This window comes from Falco biarmicus, chromosome Z (assembly GCF_023638135.1).
Source record: "Falco biarmicus isolate bFalBia1 chromosome Z, bFalBia1.pri, whole genome shotgun sequence".
Classification (NCBI taxonomy): domain Eukaryota; kingdom Metazoa; phylum Chordata; class Aves; order Falconiformes; family Falconidae; genus Falco; species Falco biarmicus.
The window spans coordinates 51,171,651-51,193,331 of NC_079311.1; the positions used below are offsets into that span (position 1 = coordinate 51,171,651).

The 21,681-nt window shown below is 40.6% G+C and overlaps 1 protein-coding gene across 2 annotated transcripts in view; it reads left to right on the forward strand.

The window, feature by feature from the left end:
- The window catches only part of FREM1 (FRAS1 related extracellular matrix 1), a 75,026-nt gene that overhangs the window by 16,561 nt on the left and 36,784 nt on the right, over positions 1-21,681 (forward strand). Inside the window, exons 3-20 of one of the 2 annotated variants that reach the window (XM_056325580.1) lie at positions 391-485; positions 1,040-1,341; positions 1,855-2,051; positions 2,710-3,033; positions 4,135-4,243; positions 5,270-5,401; positions 8,064-8,408; positions 9,085-9,227; positions 9,795-9,991; positions 11,185-11,275; positions 12,329-12,496; positions 13,036-13,244; positions 14,074-14,167; positions 14,644-14,896; positions 16,726-16,923; positions 18,131-18,316; positions 19,269-19,465; positions 20,247-20,475. In XM_056325580.1, the coding sequence (XP_056181555.1) occupies positions 391-485; positions 1,040-1,341; positions 1,855-2,051; positions 2,710-3,033; positions 4,135-4,243; positions 5,270-5,401; positions 8,064-8,408; positions 9,085-9,227; positions 9,795-9,991; positions 11,185-11,275; positions 12,329-12,496; positions 13,036-13,244; positions 14,074-14,167; positions 14,644-14,896; positions 16,726-16,923; positions 18,131-18,316; positions 19,269-19,465; positions 20,247-20,475 (3,469 nt within the window). Of the gene's footprint in view, positions 1-390; positions 486-1,039; positions 1,342-1,854; positions 2,052-2,709; positions 3,034-4,134; positions 4,244-5,269; positions 5,402-8,063; positions 8,409-9,084; positions 9,228-9,794; positions 9,992-11,184; positions 11,276-12,328; positions 12,497-13,035; positions 13,245-14,073; positions 14,168-14,643; positions 14,897-16,725; positions 18,317-19,268; positions 19,466-20,246; positions 20,476-21,681 lie in introns of those variants that run through there. The other variant, XM_056325579.1, reaches the window with a different exon arrangement.

A 21,681-nucleotide genomic window follows, 5' to 3' on the forward strand; every position in this document is an offset into this window, starting at 1 on the left:
TAACATTATACTGCAGGAACTGCTTGCTTTTCAGATCCACTGCAGTTGTCCCACTGAATACAACTGGATCTGTAAGTCCACAGGCTTTGGTGGTAGAGAAGTGTGCGCTAGAATTATTTGTTGCACTGAGGGAAGGACTTGGCGACCAGCAACAATCACATTTATATGCCCATTCCCTTTCTAACTATAGAGTACCAGCAGCCCCACATTGAAGCGGTTGCTCTGATTCTCACTGCAATACCACAGAACAAGTGAATACCTATTCATAGAAGTAAGCTACAGATTAAGTATTTCCTTAGTCTAATGCATTCCTGCCAGAGAGAAGCGAAAGGGAAGCCATGAAATTAATATCTTTGAGAGTTCTACTAGTATATTCTTTCTCCTTCATAGGTTTTTGACTGTCACTTCCTTCCTAATGAAGTAAAATATACCCACAATGGCTGTCCGATTTTAGATGAAGACACAATCATGCTTAGGCTGTACAGGTAAGGACAGAGGGATGTCATACTTCATTGTTACCAGAAGCACAGCTGCCCTCAGGAAGAGCAAACAGTCCATTTTTCATGGCAAAAGCATGTTCTGCTGTACATGTCATAACTACTTAGATCCAGCAGCAGTCAACAAATGACCATCTGTTTACAGACATATTTCTCACAGTGTATTTCATCTATGCTCAAATAAAGTGTTTGTCAGTATTAATACATATTATGTATTACTTGCTTATTATAGAAACCAGTGATTTTTCTTTTTATTATTGAAAGTGACAACAGTACTTTCAGAGCACTGTATGCTGTTAGGGACACAGATCCTTGCATACAGATGGCAAGTAACCTCTTCCCTAGCACAGATACCCTCTTTACAAGTATGAGCCAGTGGGCAGCAGGGGCTGGCACCTCATGGTCTCTGTCGGTCTGGGGTTTGAGGGCACATGAAAGAAAGGGGTTCAGGTAATTCAGTTTAGAAGGTGAGGCCAAAGCCAGACCCACAGAGTGACAAAAGACAGGGTGAAGCATAACTAATTTGTCTTCTATCACTGCAGATTTACAGAAACTGAAACATTTGTTGAAACATTCACGCTCCATGTGCAGTTGCTTGAGCCAGACTGCAACATCATCAAAATGCGCCCCGGTGCCCTGGAGGTCCCTGAGTACTATGGTCTCTCCAGAGCAATTGACAAGAATGTCCTCACTTTTGACTATGACAGGAAGATAAATCTGGATTGCACCATTTCCATAGCCTCTTCGGAAACCCACCTGCCTGCTCATGGACAGCTCATCACCAGGGACGTGCAGCAAGAGCAGCTTCGTGGAGACCAGCTACAGCACTTCTTCTCTGGCCCTAGTAAGATGTGCTTTAGTTGTTTGTATTAGCAGGGTCAAAGAGACCCAGCAGATTAGACCTGCAGCAGTGGGTTGCTTCAGATGTGCTGCGTAAGGGTGGGTCATTTGAAGTTTAATGAACAGCTTGAGCTATCATGGGAACTGAAAGGGACATGAAGCTGGTGTGGGGCACAGCACAGATCACAGATCTGGGTCAGTAACCCCTGACTGGAATCTGGTTTTGGCTCCTAGATTCCTAGACATGTGGACCAATATGACAGCTTTGGGAGTGCCAAGACTCAGTAGAAACAGCACAGGGAGACAGCGGAGGCAGCATCTACCCGAGAGACCAAGGGAGGCTGGAGCTGGAAGATGGCTGTTGAAAACAGAATCCTGTAGGGGAAGTTAAAAGTCAGGAAAGGAGTCCTAATTCTCATTACACTGTTTTTATCAGGGTTAGTTTAGCTATATGAACAGGTTCCCATGCTGTTTTCTGCTCCAGTAACTGCTTTCTATTGCTTTTGTTGGGTTACAGAGCACACCCTGGGCCAGCAGTGCAGAAATGGAAGCTGCATGCTGGGGCTGGGAGTCATTCACAACACAAAAATGAGCTGCGATGAATTTCTGAGGATGGGGATTCGATATCGGCACCTTGATCCTCCCTCTCCTGACACCGATTATATTCCTGTGAGGTTGGATCTCACAGACAGCAGAAGTAAAACTCTGCACAAGGTAGATTGTTATGTAACCTTACAATATCTTGATTGTCTTCCTGGTTTTAAAGAAAATGTAAATTTGTTGCTTCTTTTCCCTTTTGAAGAGAGAGAGTGAGCCTGGAAGTTTGTTACATTTTTACAACATTGCCAACTGGGCAAATGAAATGCTTTATCTCCATACCTCTATGATTAGACCATTATCGCTACAGAGAAACACCCCTGGCTGTTTACTGGCAGACAGAAGTAGTTTAGCCTGACAGCACAATGAATTCTGGCATGATTCTGTCCTTTTGGTAAAGTACGATCTGCACTGGCTTCAACATATGTAGTAATTAATAAGTTAAGAGCTGTGTGAACATATTCAGTTAATAATAATTAATGGCTCGTGCTGGTTTCTGTCAGGTAAAGTTATTCATTAAACTTAGATCAAATTAAGCAAGTTGTTTCAGTCCAAAATTAAGGACACAAATAAGACTAGTGAACCTGGAAGACCTTTTCATGAGGTCTGAGTATTTACTTTAGGCATTTTCTCATTAAAATGTTTCTATTTTTCTTTTCAAAATAATTATTGTTTTGACATGTACCTCAATTAGCTATGTGAAGGTGATGGAAATTGAATTTATTTTGTTTGCTTCACTTTGTCTTTCAGTTGTCCTATTTTTTTCCTATTATAGACTGAGTATGCGTGGCTCCCTGTTCATATTAAAGGTGCCAGTCCCAATCAGATACCCAAAGCTGCCCCGATGGCAAAGTTCATCCTGGAAGTAGATCAATTTATTTTAACCCCCATTACAACCACAACTGTTGATGCTGAAGACAACGAAACTCCAAAGTCCCTGCTTGTCTTCAACATTACCAAGCCACCTCCACAGGGCTTCATCACTCATCTATCTGACCACACAAAACCTGTTGGTTCCTTCACGTGGAAAGATCTCAGTGACATGCTCATTGCTTATCAGCCTCCAAATAGGAGCCACACAGAGAGAAGGAATTATGAGGTAACAGTGAAATGTATAAGCATTTGCTATTTTTCATATCCTTAGGATTCAGTTAGCTGTAAATAAATGCATTCATACATCAGGATATTTTTCAGAAAAAAAAAAAATGTCTCTCTCCAGATCTGCCACAGAGTGCTGCTGGTGGTGAATGTCTCCTACTTTGGGTACAGAGTTGCTTTATTTTTTCATTAACCAGTGCTGCTAGGTATTTTGTGTAACTCAGTAGCATGCCAGCAGTCTGAGAAATAAACAACAGGTTTAAAAAGGAGATGTAACAGGAAGATAAATGAGGTAAAGGAGCATTTAAATATGCTGAGAGTTATAAAATAACTATCTAATAAGACAGTTACAAGCAATAAACTAAACAAAACAAAATGTTTGGTATTAAAGTGATGAAACTGAAGAAACAGAAAATCAGAGCAAGGTAAGCTGCAGAAAGGGTGAACTGGAAAGCAGAGGAACACAGTAACTTTGGCACGTGATGATGACAATGCATCTTTTTTTAACCTTGGCTGTCACAGGAACCTCCTTTCTGTTTCCTTAGTATGAGGATCAGTCTACCACATCTCCTGCTCCTTAAGGGCTTCTTCTCTGTTCTGCTTTCAGCATTGCTTGACTGCAGGTTCAAGAATTTGATAATTCAGGAGTCTGAAATTTTTGTTTGTTTGTTTTGTTTTTGTTTGGGTTTTTTCTGTGCAGGTCTGTATCTTTTGTTTCATACTTTTTTTGGTCCTACATATGTTAAAAGAGTAGGAAAGCCCCTCCCACCTTTAATTATTACTATTAAAAAAGCCTTAAGTTAATTACTGAGTTAATTGTACCCCAAACATCAGTGAAAATGCTTATCTTTCCCATTAAATTCAACACATTGCAAACTAACTTTTCCAGCATTCACTGTGAAATGCATAGAAGGAAGATACGTAATTTAATGCAGAACCTCAAAAGTTCTTTTCAGAAACTAGGTCAAGTTTAATTTGTTAACGTATTATCAGAAGCCTTTAAGATCTCTCAGGAAAAAACACACTATATGTGTTTTGAGGTACAGCTGGTTTTCAGGGTGGGTTTTTTTCCCAATAAATAGCTTGTCTGTTTTCACAACAGGTGGAGTTTGAGGTTCATGATTTCTACTTTGAAAGGAGTTTACCAATCACTGTGCATCTTTCTATCAGAACAGCAGATACGAATGCTCCTAGGGTTTCATGGAATACAGGTGAAATCTCTTTTCTTCAGTTTATTTTGCTACAGAATTTATAATGTTTTGACAGAGACAGTTGACAAATCTCTAAGATTTAGTTTTACACCTGGAGTTTAAGGATTATTAAATGAAGGGAGTGTAAATCTGGTTTTTTTTCCTTTATCCATCTTGGGGGACACAAATTGCTACAACTTGAAAAAATCTTAAGTTTTAACTGGAATGGAAAATAAAGAAAAAAAGGCCTTACAGGAAAACCAGGATTCCTGTATATAGCATGTTCTTCAAGAACGAGCTGAACATAAGAGAGTATAAATAGTAAAGACAAATACATGATGGAATAGGAGTAGTAGGGTAGTGTGTGAGAAAGACCAAGGCTCGTTGGTATTGTTAAAGTGGAAGTCTGCAAAAATGAACAGGTAGAAAAAAAAGGCATGACATACCACCAGTCATTTCAAGCCTGGAAACCTTCCAGGGTTAAGGCTTATTCAAACAGATTTATAATGCCTACATTGGAGATGGGGCAGGCCCTCCCATCTAGAGTGAAATGTGCATTGATATTTAATCAACAGAAGGCAAAGGTGTAAGGTCAAGCAAGTCTTTAAGTTAACGCCAGGGAAAGTGCAGTCTCTTCACAGTAGAGAAGGGAAGGAGCTGAGAGGAACAGGCTTTTATGTCTCCCAGAGAAACTTCACCCAAAATGACTCTCAGAATAAAAAGAAGAGATACTGTCCTCCACCATGAAGATCAACATACATTTTTAAATGCAGACTCAATAAGGAAGCTGAGTACCCAGTTTCAGATGTTGTGATATTTCAAGTGCAATGCTTCAGTTTGTGCACAAGTCCAGAAATCTGCCTAGCTAGTCTATCAGGTAATTTGGAACCAGAATATATTATTTCTCTGTAAAAAAGTCTTTAAAGACAGTTGACTAAGGCAAGTAACATCTTTTTTTCTTGACTGCAAAAAACTTTAGAAAGGTTAGATGCTGACAGCTTTTAAAGTTGCAGACACTTTGGTGAATTAACAGTCCTCTCTTCGCAGGCCTCAGCCTCTTGGAAGGGCAATCCCGGCCTATTACATGGAAACACTTCCAAATTGTGGACAACGATGACATCCAAAATGTTTGCTTGGTCACAGTTGATGGCTTACAGCACGGTCGGCTCACGGTGAGAGGTAAATCACTTCCACTTGAGGGCCTGGAAACATGTTCTCTAGTGACAACTCACTATGATAATGTGGCGGTCAGTAAGACATGGATAGAGCCTGTCGTATTTCCCTCCCTGCTGAGGGCTGCCAGCATGAGCAGGATTTACAAGAGAATGACGGTGAGGATGGAAATATCTGGATGCAGAGTAAGAGATTCAAAAATTCACAAGCTCATACAGCAAGTCAGTTGCATAGCTTTGACGCATTTGCAAATAGTGTATTTATGCTATCCACATCCTTAAATTTGAGATACTTTAAGTCTGGCATTTTGCCTACACATCACTTCCGTTTGAAACTGAAACTGGTTCTTAGTTTCTTCACTTGAGGTGAATCCAGCCCAAGTGAGCTAATGTAGCTAGTAGCAGCATGCAGCAGGTCTGGTGTGGCCCTGTCCCACCAAGGCGAAATAAGGATGGGTAACTCCCCAGGAGAGAGTGCTGTGATGCCACTGCAAAACAAGAGAAACACTAGCATACGCATTCATGGCTTAGTGTTTCTCACATGAAACAAGAAAACCCAGGGCATGAGAACACATTGTATGCAGGTTTCCCCTCTGGAGCAAAAGGCAAGACCTGCATGGAGAGAGGTGGGCACAGCCACACACTAGTGGGAAGCTGCTGCTGGCCAGTCTGGCTCTGCCATCCTGCCCTGGCTTCCCCAGCCAAAGGCAAGTAGACATGCTGGTGGTGCACTGGGAGGCTGCTCTCTCTGCTGTTTGGCTTTGCTTGCTACAACCACACTAGACACAGGGACTAAAACAAAAGTGTTGAAAAATTCAGTATTTATAAGTTATTTTCTTAACATACATCTACATCCCAAAGCTGAAATTTTAAAGGAATCAGCTATGCTTTCATCACGCAGGCACAACCTAGGCAAAATGCAGTGACTATATTTTCACTCTTACATTTTTGCTTGAAGGTGCTGAGGAATGCCAAGTGATCTTGACTTGCTGGCAAATACAGACAGTACTTGGATATGGTTGCTATTTACTGGCAGCTTTAAGATTTATTTCGAAAAGTGGCAATTAAATTAGACTTATAATTTGTTAGCTTTCTGCAATGTCAATGTTGATAATTTTGCTTTGCAGTCTCATGAGTCAGCACAGTGCTGCTCTGCTCTCTCGGGGAAAATGGTTGCATAAAAAAAGTTACTCTGCTGTTGGCAGGGTGGAAAGATGCTGCCACTGTCAGTGCTGGATTTTTTGGTAGTTAAACATATTCATTAAAATGCATAGCCTGAAGACATAAAAAGCAAGTATTTAAAGAAAAAGAAAAGGTGATATTTGGAATTTAGTGGAAAGATAAACTATTCAGAAGTATGTTTCATCTCAGGAAATTATTGCCAAGGAGTTCAGTGTCTGCATAACCATCCTCCTGTAATGCCACAAACAGAAACTCTGTGGTGTCAGAATTGTTAGATAGGCTAAGCCCCAGATATGCTGTCATGGCGGGCTGTGCGGCCAGCCAGGGAGCGGGCTGCAGGCTGTAGAGCAGCAGACCAGCTGCACCTGCAGGGACTATCTCATGGTGATAGTCTCATCTTTGCATACACCCCCCAGGGTTTCTCAGCCTCCCATGGGCCAGCCAGGGGTGGATATTTCTTCTCCAGTGACTGTGCCTTACTCTCTTTTATGTGTCTGCATAGGCACCTGCAAAGTAAACCATCACCACAATTTTTGGCAATTGCCTTTTTTGTCTAGCAAGCACCAACTGATGTTCAAACTTTGAAACAAAGCTCAGGTTTAGTCCTCCAGCTGCACTATAATGCTGCTGGCAAATGGTCTGAGCCACCGCCCACTGAATCAGTGGAGGGATTCCCATTAACTGTGGAAAACAGTGAATCAGCCCAATGTCTTGAAGTCTCTGTTGTTAGGTTTGGTAATGCCAGCTGAAGGAAACCCCTGAAAGAAAGAGGTATGTATGGTGGTGTTGCCTGTCTTCTGCCACCTTTAACAGACTTTTGTACAGTGATGAAGCAGTTATTTCTCCATCCTAAAGTTTACCCATAATTCTTTTCAAGTAAGGAGGCAAAAGGAGTGTGTGGGTGTCTCTGCTGATATTACACAACATGGAGGGCAAAAAAATGTTACCTTTGGAGGCCCTGCTTCCAGCACCAGTTTGCAGTTCTCAAAACCTTTAACCTGTCTGAATATTGCATGTGTGGGTACGTAACATGTCTAGTGAAGCAGTGGTGTAAAATTGCCTTAGTATAGACACTAACTTCACCATGCAGAAAAAACAAGACTCAGAAACATTATTTTTTACTTGCAATGAAATGCTGAGCAGTAATTATAAAAGCATATTCTCTTCAATGCTTAAAATACATACAAAATGCTCTGATAAGAAAGTAGAGGTTGAAATAAAAGTGGAAACAATTACAGTTACAAGTCCTTGATATTGCCAGTTATTTTAATTGCAATGGACATTTTCTTTGCTACCACAGTTGAAAATTCTGCATTCTTATTAACTATTCTACCTTCTACAAACTTGCTTCCAGTAGGTGAAGTTTTGTTTGATTTTTCTAAAAATGCATTCTCCTTCTTTCTCCCTTAATAACATTCATATTGGTGGAAGGATTCTCTGGGCTGAACTGCATGTTTTTGATGCATTTTCTTCCACTGTTTTGACAGGAGGGAAAGGATTCATGTTCACAGTCTCTGACATTCAGGCTGGAGTTGTTCACTACCATCATGATGACAGTGATTCTACTAAGGACTTTGTGGTGTTTAGGATTTTTGATGGCCACCACAGTATTCGCCATAAATTTCCAATCAATATCCTCCCTAAAGATGACAGCCCTCCATTTCTTATCAGCAATGTGGTCGTTGAAGTTCACGAGGGACAGACGATTCTGATTCAGGGCTCCATGCTTCATGCTTCTGACATGGATTCCAGTGATGATTACATACTATTCAATATTACCAATCCACCACGGGCTGGAGAAATCATGAAGAAACCAGGACCAAACTTGACAGGTAATAAAACATGTCCACAATAGCAAGCTATTCTTTGTCCTCTCCTTTTAAACCACATCAAATGTTACAATTAGGGAACTTATCTTGCCTCAGGACAAATCATGGCAAATTTGGACTTTTTTCACTATAGTGTAAATCCCCACCATTAATTACTGTTGATTTCTGCACCAGCATAACTATGCCTGTGAACACAATTTATCCTATAATTCTTCCATTCTGAGACTATTTCCCTACTGTGTTTTTCTCCTCCAGAAAAGTTGGGCTGGTCAGTTAACTTTATCCACAAGGATCCCTGGCAAGTTCAAAGCTATCAGGTGACACTAATGGTGCTAAAAGAGGAAAAAAGCTCTCCTTCCATGTAACTGAACTCAAAAACTCCTGTGCTAAGCTGCAGACACTGCTAGTCCTGCAGATTCTTTTGCCCCCTAACAGGGTTTTAGGCCCATTTGCTGTGTTGCTTCATTTTTTGAATGATCTTTAAGGGACATAAAAAAGAATTTGATGATCTTCAGGAAACATGGAAGACAATGAGATAACATTTCAAAGGGTTTATTCTAGTTAGGGTGAAAGAAAGGACATTATGCTTCACTGGTTACTTGCAAAGGTAATGGATAATTTTTATGAATTATTAAAATTATGCACTGTTCAATAGAAGATATATTTTTCAATTCAACAGGGTACTCTGTCAGCAGTTTTCTTCAGAGGGATCTATTTAATGGAATAATTTATTATCGCCATTTGGGAGGAGAAGTATTTGAAGATTCCCTTGAGTTTGTGCTGTGTGATAGCCATGACCCTCCCAATCTCTCAGAGCCACAGGTATGAAACTGAAGCATCTTTGACAGAGTACAGCATTTTTCCTTCAAAAGGCTGATGATTTTACAGATTCTGATATAGATCTTTTCTGTTTACCATCACCACAATCACTATCACAAGTAATGTTATCCAGATCTATCTCTTGTTCTTGCTTTTCATGGGGCAATTCTCTCTGCCTGGCTGCAGAGAGTTGAGTCCATTGCAAAGACTTTTTACCACATCGTAAAATGAAATGTTGAAAACAAATTAGATTTGGAGATGGTACAAACAAACTAAACAGCCCTCCTGAAGTCAGCTGAGAAAAGGCTACTTCTTTCACCCAGGAGTCCAACATACTGAATTTGACTTTGTTTTTAATTTAAAAGGAAACTTCTAACATTCATAGGCTTTGTATTGAATTGTTTTATATCTCCATTACTTATGTATTCATGATATGTCATGACAGCCACATCCTGCATCTCATATTCCAGTCATCCACTTAGTTCTGTGTGTGCATGTTTGTAAGCAGCTGTCTGGACACTCTCTTACTGAGTGGAACAGCTGCTGATTTTACTGTCTTCCTGATTTCAGGTGATGATGGTACACATTGTCCCTGTGGACGATCAGCTACCCAGAGAAGCCCCAGGAACAACCCGTCACCTGGTTGTTAAGGAGACTGAGATTGCTCACCTAACAAAGAAACATCTCCACTTCATGGATGTGGAAGAGCAAGACAGGGAACTCACATACACCATAACCACTTCCCCATTTTTCTCTTGCATGCCTGGGTAGGTGTGATCTGCCATACCTTTCAGGTGGGACAGGGCAATGACCCATGTAAGAGGAGCAGTCTCAGTGGCACTAGCATGCTTGTGTCTCAGGTTCTTCATCTGTTTGCTTAAAGCACAGGTGCCAACAGCTGGGTGCAGCTCTACTGTTGATGAGTAAGGGTGAGCTAGAGCTGAAAGCAACAGAGTAATACACAGAGTAACAAAAAACAACCAACCAAAAAAACCCAAACAACAAACCCAACCCAACCCCAAAGGAAAGAAAGTATAATCTAGCAAAAAATAAGGAGGAAAGCACCTGAAATCTTTGCTTTCCTTTTGTTGGGCTTGCATTTTACACTGGCCTGTGGGATCCTGTAAAGCCTTGAACTTAAGTCACAGCACCTCTGCTAACAAAGTGGAGCTGAACTGGGCCTGCCCCAGGCTAAGATGAGGTGCTCCAGCTTCTTCTAGGATATGTATTATCACTGTGGCACTGTGAAGGACTCCTGATCCAGGACCAGGAACATGTGGAGCAGGATGCAGGCAGAACAAGTTATGGGGGCAATGGGGATATGGGATAGATGGGTGTGGTAGCAGTTTACATGTCACTGATACTGTTTCACCATTTGGTAAATTTGTGAGAGCACCAGCAACAATTTGCCAAGTTGTTTGAAGAGCCACACTCTGAGTTTTAACCGTAAACAACAGGGAATCATTATGCAGCTGGGGCAGAGGGATGTTTAGGCTGTTCCCCTATTCAGTCAAATCCAGTTCACTGGTTACTGCTGTTGGGAAGGTGACTTGCTGGGAACTGGTTCGTTTCACAAGTTTATAAGATGCACAAACCCCAGAAATAATTTATGTTTCTACATAAAGATAAATGTGGTGTGTAAGTAATCAGATTGTGACGGACTAGACTTGCACATGGTGTAAATGGTATCTGGCTTGTGCAGAGACACACTTGTAGCAAGCTGAGTTTGCTTAAAAGGTATGCAATGATTTTTCATGACCATCCTGAAAAATATTTCTTGCGTTCAGTTTGCTGTGATAATGTTTGCATTAATAACAAGGATAGAAGAGAGAAAAATGCTTTTCATCTCAATCCAGTTGGGTGTGGGATGTTAATAAATGCAAGATTGAGCTACGTGACTGTTGTTTTTGCCATTCTTCAGTATTGCTAACCAGGATGTGACATACATATTTTTGTGCAGCCATTCAGATGCTGGGAAGCTGTTTATGGTGGACACCATCCCCAGGCTGGTCAAGGATCCTGCTGCTCTTGCACTGCAGTCATTTACTCAGGTTTGTTATGATACCTGATACCACAACCAGTTCTAAACAAATATAAAAAGTTACAAGTGTACAGCTTCTTTTTGACAGGAAAACAAGAGGTGAAGAGTGAGGAGCAGTACTATTACAAGCTCTGCTTAAGAAGCTCAAAACTTTGCTAATTCAATTCCAGCTTTTAAAACAAATTTCCATCATGCTTCAGTCCTGCAATACATAAACAGTATTCTTCTGAAACCAGCAGGGGCTGCAGTTGCCTAGAGCAGCCTGAATTTGGCTTCAGCATGACATTAAGAGGAAGGAAAAAATACACAAAACGTGGAAATAAGGCCTTGACAGTTTCCTGCTTCTTCTCAGTTTTTCCACTGATAGATACAATACAGGCTGGAACAGGTCTTTTTTCAGGATTTTTTTGTTCAGTTTTCATGCTTCTGTGTTATGATATATATTTTACAAATACCAGTGAAGTACCCTGGTTTATATCCTGCTGTATGGTTAAGATTGCATAACAGTGATTATTGCAGTACTATAATGAAAGCTCTGAGGCTACAAGTCCTTGATCAAGTGCCTAATATGTGTGTCTGGATGCAAGCCTTTGGTGATTATTTTAGCCTTTTTCACTGGCCTGCCCTCACCTGGGGAGACAGGATGCACATTTCATTTATACCGGTGAGGGCAAATTCAGCTGCTATGGGCGACATTACATTAAAAGTTATGTGTTGATGAATTGTTTATTTTCAAGTCACAGTTAGTAAAGGCCCTGGGACCAGCATTCTTAAAGGGCTCCATCAAGGAGATAGGTCCATTGCCTCTGTTATCACTTAGAAACTGTGTTTGTACTTTTTGCTACAGGTTTGAGTATTTGAACCTGTACTCACCTGATTTGTAGCTAAACATGCATTTAATCCAGGCATTGCCAGTGGCTAAAGAGTAAGTGTAAAGTTTCTGGGAATTATTTTTGACAGTTTGGATAACATCTAATCAGCGGATGAGAAAGGTCCCTATTGTCCTGAATTATGGCTGCTCCCATTATCTCTTCTTACATGCACCTCTCTTCTCCTTTTGCAGCATGCTGTAAACTATATGAAAGTTGCCTATATGCCACCGCTGCAGGATATTGGGCCTGAACCTCAGCAAGCCCAGTTTATTTTCTCTGTCAGCAATCAGCATGGTGGCACTTTGCATGGGATCTGCTTCAATATTACGATTCTTCCCGTGGACAATCAAGCTCCAGAGGTAGGGTGGTGGTGAAGGTGAAAGGAAAGGACTTGGAAATGGCTTTGAGTAGAAACAGAAGTGCAGAGAGATGTCTTGATCTGACTGAAATAAAAAATAAAACTTCCATGGGATCAGGGTTTCAGCTTCTTGCATGTAGCCTGCATTGGGACTGAAGTGGAAGGTAAAGTCCAGTAAGTGTGCAAGGTGATTTTTTGTGCTAAATAAACTGAAGGCTACCTTCAGCATCTGAGTGGCTGTATGAAAACACATATATCACATCCTGGTTACCCAAACTGCATCCCTTCTCTTTGTGTTGCCTTTTGCCTGTGAAGGCCAGGACCATCAGTGAATGGGATCAGGACTGGGTTGCACTATCAGGGCCTACCGTTAGTAAATTCGTTAGGTTTTCCTAACACAGCATGAAAGAGTACAGCCTTTGGCATTTTCGTTTTTAAGGTGTCACAGGTCCTTATACCAGAGCAAACTGAAATTGCTCTATTTGGTGTGTGTTTGGAGGTGCAGTAGAAAAGAGAGTTCAGCCTTTCTCCTCCATGCAGGTTTTTACAAGCCATTTGAGAGTGGAAGAGGGTGGCCTGAGCCCTGTCACAGAGGAACACATTCTCATCTCTGATGTGGACACAAAACGGGACCATCTCCTTCTCTTCCTGCAGAGGCAGCCTCAGCATGGGGTGGTGGAGCTGGATGGCATTTCCATGAATGAAGGAGACAGGCTTTCCTGTGGGGACCTGCATACACTGGCAGTCAGGTTGGAAGAGTGGTCATCTTTTCCTCTGGCGGTGGCTGTGTCTCTCAGTCAGATGACTGAAAGCCCTGCAGCGAAGTGGTGTGAGGTGCAGAGGGTACAGCTAGCCATGCTTGCCATAGCACAGACCTGGCAGAGCTGCTCAAGGCCAAGATTGCTGGCTGAGCCTTGGGGCCGCAACAGTCCCTGTGCAAACTGAGCTGCTGTGTGACCAGGAAGCAGGAGCTAGTGACCATGTCTGATGTAGAATGGTTTCTCTATAAAGCACTGCCCCAGGCAGATGAGGAGGCAAATTCTATATTCAGCCATGCCATTCCTGTGAAGAAAGCAATGGTTGCCAGCTTTTTTCTTTTAAAGAAGTTGTATATTTATTAAACTTGGTTAGTTTACAAGAAAATTTGTATTAGCACCAATTAACCTACAGATGAAATTCTTTCTGCTGTGTTTGTGACAAGAACAAGACTCAGCTTTCTACATGCATGCAGAATTAGAGGTCCCTGTCTCTGTTTCCATCTGCTAGTTAAAGAAGGCACCTACCAGAGAGAGGACGTACATGTTTGGTAGACTCCTCCTTATAAGCAGCCAGGACACAGATGACAGAGCCTCAGTGAAGCCTTTTTCCCAGCTGATGTCTGGTATATTTTGAGGGTTTTCTTCTTGTAGGAGACCCCACAAACCCTCTAAAGACATTGATTCAGAATAAGCAGTCTTAGATGGACACCCTTGCACAGCGATTAGCTTTTTACATTGGGAGGGATCCACATTGTCTGGCATGACCAGAAAGTGCAGCTTCTTTGTGTGAAATCTGCATAGCCTTTTTTTCCCCCCACAGGTATCGGCATGATGGCTCTGAGACTCTCACTGATGATATCCTCTTTGTAGCCACAGATGGCATTCATTTTGTAGACTTCATCCTGCAAGTCAAGGTCAGTATATTGCATATTTCTGAGAGCACTTGCCTTTGTAGAAGAATGCAAAGCTTGACTTGTGAAAGCCTTCACATTCCCTTGGAAATTAGAAAATAACGGATATGCTAGGCTTCCATTTTAACCTCAGCTTTCAGGTTTATGTGGCAAATCTGAGAGGAGATTTGGGTTGTATTAGCTGAAAGGTGTTTGTGCTTGCTCTAGCTTGGGTTCTTCTGTCTGGAATTATTCTCTCTGTAGTTAAATATGGGGAGTGAGTTTTCTTTCTCAAGTTATAATTATCTAGTTTGGTTTATTTTGTCTTTGTATTTGAAGAGTGACCTTAATTCAGCTGGTTTCATTTTGTTCATAGAGAAACCTCAATGTCCTCTGACACTGACATCATACTGCTGGTTTGGGCTAGAAATCAATGTATTAAAACAACAGGTTTCCACTGAAATGGAAAATAAAAGACGCTAAATTATTTTTCTGGTTAGGTATCGCCTGTGAATGACGAGTTACCTGTTATGCAAACAGACCTTGTTCCTGTGCTCCACTGCCTGGAGGGTGAAGAAGTGGTCCTCTCCTCAGAGTACATTTATGCCACAGATGCAGACAGCGATGACATGAAACTGATGTTTATGCTGGCTCGCCAGCCCTACCATGGGGTAGTGAGGAAAGCTGGCATTGCCGTGGATCGTTTCTCCCAAGCTGATGTCATCTCTGGTTTAATCACATATAAGCACACTAGTAAGTGAGTTAAGGACAGCATTAGACTGGAAATCAGAGAGTTTTTGGCAAAAAAATCTTAACCTGCATCCTTGTAATCTTTGCAGAAGCTCAGCAGGAATTGCTGAGACACCACATGTGTTGTGACTAGGGGAAAAAGTAAGCTGGCTTCCAAAGAGGGCTGATAATACACAACTACCAAGTGTTTTAATGTGTTCTCCAAATCCCTGCCTGAACTGAAAATTTTATTAGAACAAGCACATGAAAGCATCATAATCCTGGAGGATTTTACTGTTGCTGACAAAATATCTTGGGCTCTTTTGGAAAAATCATTCTTAAATTAGGTATAAAATTGGGGGGGTTTATTTGTTTCATGACATTAAAAAAAACTTCGACCTTTTCCCATAGTTGTTTTTAGATAAAATAGTGTAATGCTGTAAATGAATGTGCAGAGTTTTAATAGAAAACTGTTAACAACTTCAGGTACTTTTTACTTGCCACTCCAATCTAGATCGATATCAACTTTTGGACAGTTTATAGTCTTTCTGTACCACAAGATAAGTGATGTTTGGATTTTCTTCAAGAACCACAGTGCTAAAAATATGTCCTTTTGTGGTTTTGTCATTAAAATCCAAAAATACTTTTTTTTTTTTTTTTAAATTACCCACATAAATCAAGGGATGGTTAACTCCCTTTCCTACTTAATTTCTTCTTTTCATTAGCATTAAAAGGATTCTCTTTTCTACGTCTCTGATGACAGCTTTAGTCTATTTTTTTTCTCAAAGGCTCTGTTTTTCTGTGTAATTAGTCTGTAATTTTGTGCTAGCATGGAGCATATACATGATATTTTCAGGCTTGGCACTGTCTAAAATGAACAGCTGGTATTTGAGAAGAGAAGGAAGTACTTGACTATGGCCACCCATAACAAACTTTTCTTCAGCATACTTAAGATATCAGGAACATTATTTCAATGGCATTGTTTTGCAAAGGCAGTGAAGGGCAGACCTTCAAGGATGCATGCAGTGCCAGTGTTTTTCATTCCCAGATTTCTCCATGTCAAATGTGCTGCCAGTTGATACTGCAAGAAAGGGTGGGAGTTGTTGCCTTTCTCTTGCAGACAGCTTATTAGTAATATCTCGCAGCAATACAAGACACAGGCTGCCAGAAGTGCTGAGAACTGGAATGCACTCAGCTACAGATGCTTCTTGCAAGGGGTGACAGTTCCCAGTCCCGTGCTGTATCAGCCTACATTTTGAACATGATTACATATAGGCATAATATACAGTACAGTTACAAAGCACAGTCTTTGTGATAGTCCATTTTGTAGGGATAAGAGGCACATAGAAGTACACGCATTTCTTGGTGGGTATGCAAAAATGTTTTCTTCTGGAAGAGCATGGATATTACCACTTGTCATAAAGAGAGTATATACATAAAGAAAGATCTTTTCCTACATTCTCTGAGTATAAGAAAAACCTCTGTTCCTGCACAAATGTACATTTTGAACATGCCTTACTGCAGAAAGAATCATGAGGTCTACTAGCAATTTTATTACAATTTCAATATAATATTATAATGTTGCAATATTATTATTTAAATAATTAGTAATACTAACTTAGTTATACACTTTTCTACACTCTTTTGCTCTAGAAGTAGGTTAAAATTAATTATAAACAGCAAACAAAATCCCTAACCAAATAGCACCCCCAACAGCCAGAATTAAGAAAACTAGTAATTTTGCTGCCGTTTTCTTCGACTTTGAATACTGCAGACTGCCCTTGCAGGATACAAAATCATTCTTCATGAAGTTTTGGTAAAACATTTCTTCTGAATTGCAACATTTTTTCCAGGTGGGGAGATTGGCCTGACTCCTTGCATTGAGATCTTAACCTTTGTTGTCTCTGATGTTGTGGCTGGCCTAGATGTGAAAGACTGCTGTTACAATGGACCTCTTCCTTCTCCAGTGCCGCGACATGATGCATTTCCAGTATATGACCTCAACGTCACTGTACTTCCAGTAGACAACCAGCCTCCATCAATTGCAACTGGTGAAAGCTTCCTTGCACTATAGCATTATAATGTGGGCTATGAAGTACTGCAATAGCTAAAGACTCAGGGTTTTTGTTAGCATCCGAAAAAGTCAGCTGAGATGAGCATACAAAAGTTTTGGATCAGAATTTCCATCAATATTTGTTTTTTCTTTTGCTAGTTTAGTGCAATCACCAAATTCAGCTGCAGGTGCAAATATGAGTAACTGCTTGTGGCTCTTAAGTTGCATGTTTGAATCATGTGCTTAGAGATGAAAGCGCTCAGATCTGCTCTCCTCCATGCCCATTGCTGCATATGTAAACTATGGCTGAGTAAAAGTGATTGATATCTTGTCCCTGAAGAGAACTGAGGTCCGGACAATTGTCAGGTTTATACAATGCAAAAACATAAACATAAATATCCATCTACCTTTGCATGTAAAATATACTACAGAAATCTAGATTCTGGTCCTCACATGAAGGGAGAGAATCTTTTATTACCTATATTTAATTCTGTTAGTGAATAAAGACAAATCTAGGCGATATATATAACAGATCAAATTAAGAGATGTGAAGCCATGTTTTCACTAATACTCTTCAGGATGTAAAACAGTTAAAATGGAAATAATGTTGGTATTGTATATTTAGTCCAATAACCGCCCATTCCATGGACCTCCTGCCCTTTTGATGAAGTATATAGTATTCATATTAAAAGGTATGCTTTCTTTATGCTCATCTTTTTGAATGTCATTTGTTTGTAAGCATCACATATAAGTTACTTATCTCAGAGAATATTTAAGCATATGTATAAGTAGTTTTGTAATTTGCAGGCTTTTACCCAAGTAACGTTCTAGAAACGAAGCATTGTCCCAGCAGGGAAATTAAGCACAGATGCATGAAGAATTGTTCATTACGAGCAATTCGTAACACCTCTCATATAATCAATGCTCTGACAAACAGAAGTAACAAACTGATTTTAAGCAGGACATAAACTATACCTAATAACTTAGCAGTAAAATAATTTCATGATCTCATTCTTCTCTACTTACATGATGGCAAAAGTAGAGCTGATAGCACGAGCAGAGAAAAAAAGCCTGAACCAGAACCTCCTCAGTAATGCAGTATTTGTCGGTTTTCCCCCATAGCTATCTTTCCCATTCTGGTTAACAAAAACAACAGTAGAATGAGGTAAATAAGCACTAATGCTTATCATATTGTTTGTGCGCAGGTGCAAGGTTTGTGGTGGAGGAGGGCTCCTCAGCAGCCCTTACCACCAACCATTTGTTTGCCATTGACCCTGACACCACTGCAGATGACTTAGAGTTTGTCTTGGTTTCCCCTCCCCAGTTTGGTTACATTGAAAACATACTGCCTTCTCCTGGGTTTGAGAAGAGCAACACTGGTATAAGTATAGGTAAGTTTTAATGATGTATGGTAATCAAACAGATGAAATACAGAGGGCTTGTTGAGGGCTGTGTGGCGGGCTCTGGTGAAACAGCTGCAGGTGTGTGCATTAATATGGACTTACTGAGGAAGGCAGATGCTGGCAAATTAAGAGCAGTGGGACTGTGTGGGAGGAGTTCAAAGGGAGACTGCAGCTCTGCAAATGTGAAGAATTGAAGCACTTGGGGTAAACAAGCCAGTCCTTGTTTTATGCATTCCAGCTGCAATCTATTAGAAGCGCTAATACGAGACATTAATCTGCTCTCTCTGCCTCCTCCTTCACTCCCCCATGCAAGGCTCCTGCACTTTGCTTAACTAAACTTCTGTCAATTAAATGTGGTAGCTGTGAATCTGAAAAGCCTGGGTCCCATGTTAGTTTCTAAGGCAAAGTTGCAAAAGTGATGGAGGAGGTGGTTGACTTGGGTCTCTTCCCTTGTCCACCTTCAAACACTGTAAAGCAGCTTTATCCTTAGCAGAACAGATTGTGGCCTGCTCTGTAATGCTACCAGCTTTTTTTACCAGTGTCTCCAGCTGGACACCTGGAATCACTGAGCATTTTGGTCTCCATTTTCCTGGCCTGTCAGTCAAATAACAAACCATGTAGTTATTTAGATCTCAGATCTTTTCCTACTTGTTCTTTGCACCTTTTTATTTGGGCTCTGTTCTGCAAACTGAAATGAAAAGTATGAAGTTGCACAGTCCTGCAAGAAGCAGAAGGATGTATTTTTGTTTCAGGGGAAGTGCATGTGTCCTGTGGTAACATATGCAGTGTAAATCTTTCAGCCAAAAAATGACTGAGAACTTTTAAAATCCAAGTTATTTGTTCTTTGAAGAAAGACACAGTTTCAGATTTTTTAAATGATACATAAGACAAGAAAGCAGGAAAAGATTGTGCTAACTCATCATCTCTTTAAAATCTCCAGCTTCGTTTCAGCTGAAGCACCTGAAAGCTCTGAACATAAACTATGTACAAGCCAGGCACATGCGAATGGAGCCAACAGCAGACCACTTTGTACTTTATGTCACTGATGGGCTGCATCACTCAGCAGAGACTCCATTTTTCGTGTGGATCAACCCAACCAACGATGAAGTCCCAGATTTCATAGCAAGGAATATTACCGTAAGGAGAGAATCAAAATGCCTGTCATAGAATTATTTTATATCAGAAAACACTTTTAAATATGAACAAGAACATTGTTCTGTCACCTGTTCCTCTGCACCTTTCCCTTACTTTATTAGTCCAGCCTAGTTCAGGAAACAGCCAAGTTAAAATCCATGTAAACCTGTAAGGCAGAGCTTCAGCTGGACCAGTGCAGTGCACAGCTCTGGTAACTTGCAGTTAAGTAAAAAAGAAAAAAGTAATCTAGAAAGTAGAAGGATCTTTATGCTTTCAAGATAACAATCAAAAGCTTTTATAATTTTTTGTAGAGTTTTCTTATGTTTCTGGCATAGCCTCTCCCCTCTCTGAAGACTGCTTTTAACGTAGACAATAATTCTGTGACCACCATGCTAGGGCAGTGTAAGCTAATCTTACCGTAAAGTGCATATAAGTGTAAAAATCTATATACATCAGATTTTTATATATATTTATGTATTTAAAGGCTTTCTGCTCTGTGCATTCCCTCATACTTACTAAGAAGTTTACTTACCCAACAGCTTTTCTATTAATTAGGGCAGGTATGAACCCCTTATCTCACCTTCTCATTTCATCGCTGTAACCATTTACTACTCTGTCTCTTAAACTGTTTGAAATCAGTAGCTGGTTCAATACCTACTAGGAGGGGGGTGGAGCAAACAAAGAGATAAACTAATACACAGAAGTACCTACTTAAGAAATCATGTTAAAATTTTGTATCTTATTTTTATGTAAAAGAATTGGACATCTTTTCTTTCATGTTCAGGTCCGAGAGGGGGATATGAAAGAGTTGGATCTCTCTGTTATCAATGCGGTTGATCTGGATGTTCCTCAAGACCGTTTGGTATTTGAGGTTGTGCAGAGGCCCTTGTATGGGTTCCTTATTAATGGAGTTCATGGCAATGATATTCTGCACTATAAACAGTTAATTAACCATGACCACCACAGCCATGTGTTGCTTGTTCATGACTTTTCCATGGAGCTACTGAAGAACGGTATGTGCGCATTCTTCTGACACTGGTCTTTCTTTCCTTTGAAGGGGCAAGGTGGCACAGTAAGGAATCTTCACCACTTATTTATTCACCTGCCTTGTATGTATTTCCAAGACAGTGTTTAGGAACAGAAGTTAACCTAATTAATGCTAATGTTGTCTGTTGATTTTAGGAACTGTCAATAAAATCACCGTGAGAGTCCTACATGTTAGAAAGTGTAGTAATATGACTAGGGAGGCCATCTGCCCTGAAGAAATAAAGGAAATATTATGACTTATCAGCAAACAGGTCTCAAAATGTTTGACAGCACCTAGAACAGAGACAGAGTGATTTAAAAACACATTAACTGATCATGGGATTAAATATTGCTCTAAATGATTACAGAATCATAGAATTATAGAACAGTTTGGGTTGGATCATCTAGTCCAACCCTCCTGCCATGGGCAGGGGCACCTTTCTCTACATCAGGTTGCTCAAAGCCCCATCCAACCTGGCCTTGAACACTTCCAGGGATGAGGCATCCACAGCTTCTCTGTGTCTCACCACCCTTGTTATAAAACATATTTTCCTTATGTCCAGTCTAAACCTACCCCCTCTCAGTTTAAAACCCTTGCCCCTCTTACTGTCACTACAGGCTTTGGTAAAAAGTCTCTCTCTATCTTTCCTATAAGGCTCCTTTATATATTGAAAGGCTGCAGTATATACCTTCGTCATAACTCCACATACCTAGAGGTAAAGGTATGAACTGGGGCTATATAGCTTAGCATGACCAGTTAACTAGCTTTGAAACAACAAAGCTCTTCCAAGTATCTGTAATCAAAAAGTGTATTTAACAGTGCAAAGAATATGGTGGATTCTTTCAGACTGTGGCCATTTAATGAAACATGGGATGTATCATTATAAAGAGGGACACGTATTTAATCCTTCCACTCAGGTTACAGTTCAGCCCTCAAAACCTGAGGAAAGATTTCTTCTCTCTGCCTGTCTAATACAAACCTTCAGAAATATCATGTCCCCACCCCAAATTCCTGAGCCTTCCCAAGTCTTATTTTTGACTCTTTTGCAATTGTTTGGCTTTTCTCTTTTCCTGTCAACAATGGTGACCAAGCCACCTACAGCCCAGATCTTCCGATTGTCCATTGTCACAGTCACAAGGCCAGCTACTCTCCCCAGGGCTTGTTTAAAGCTCCCTGAGGATTATTTAAGACA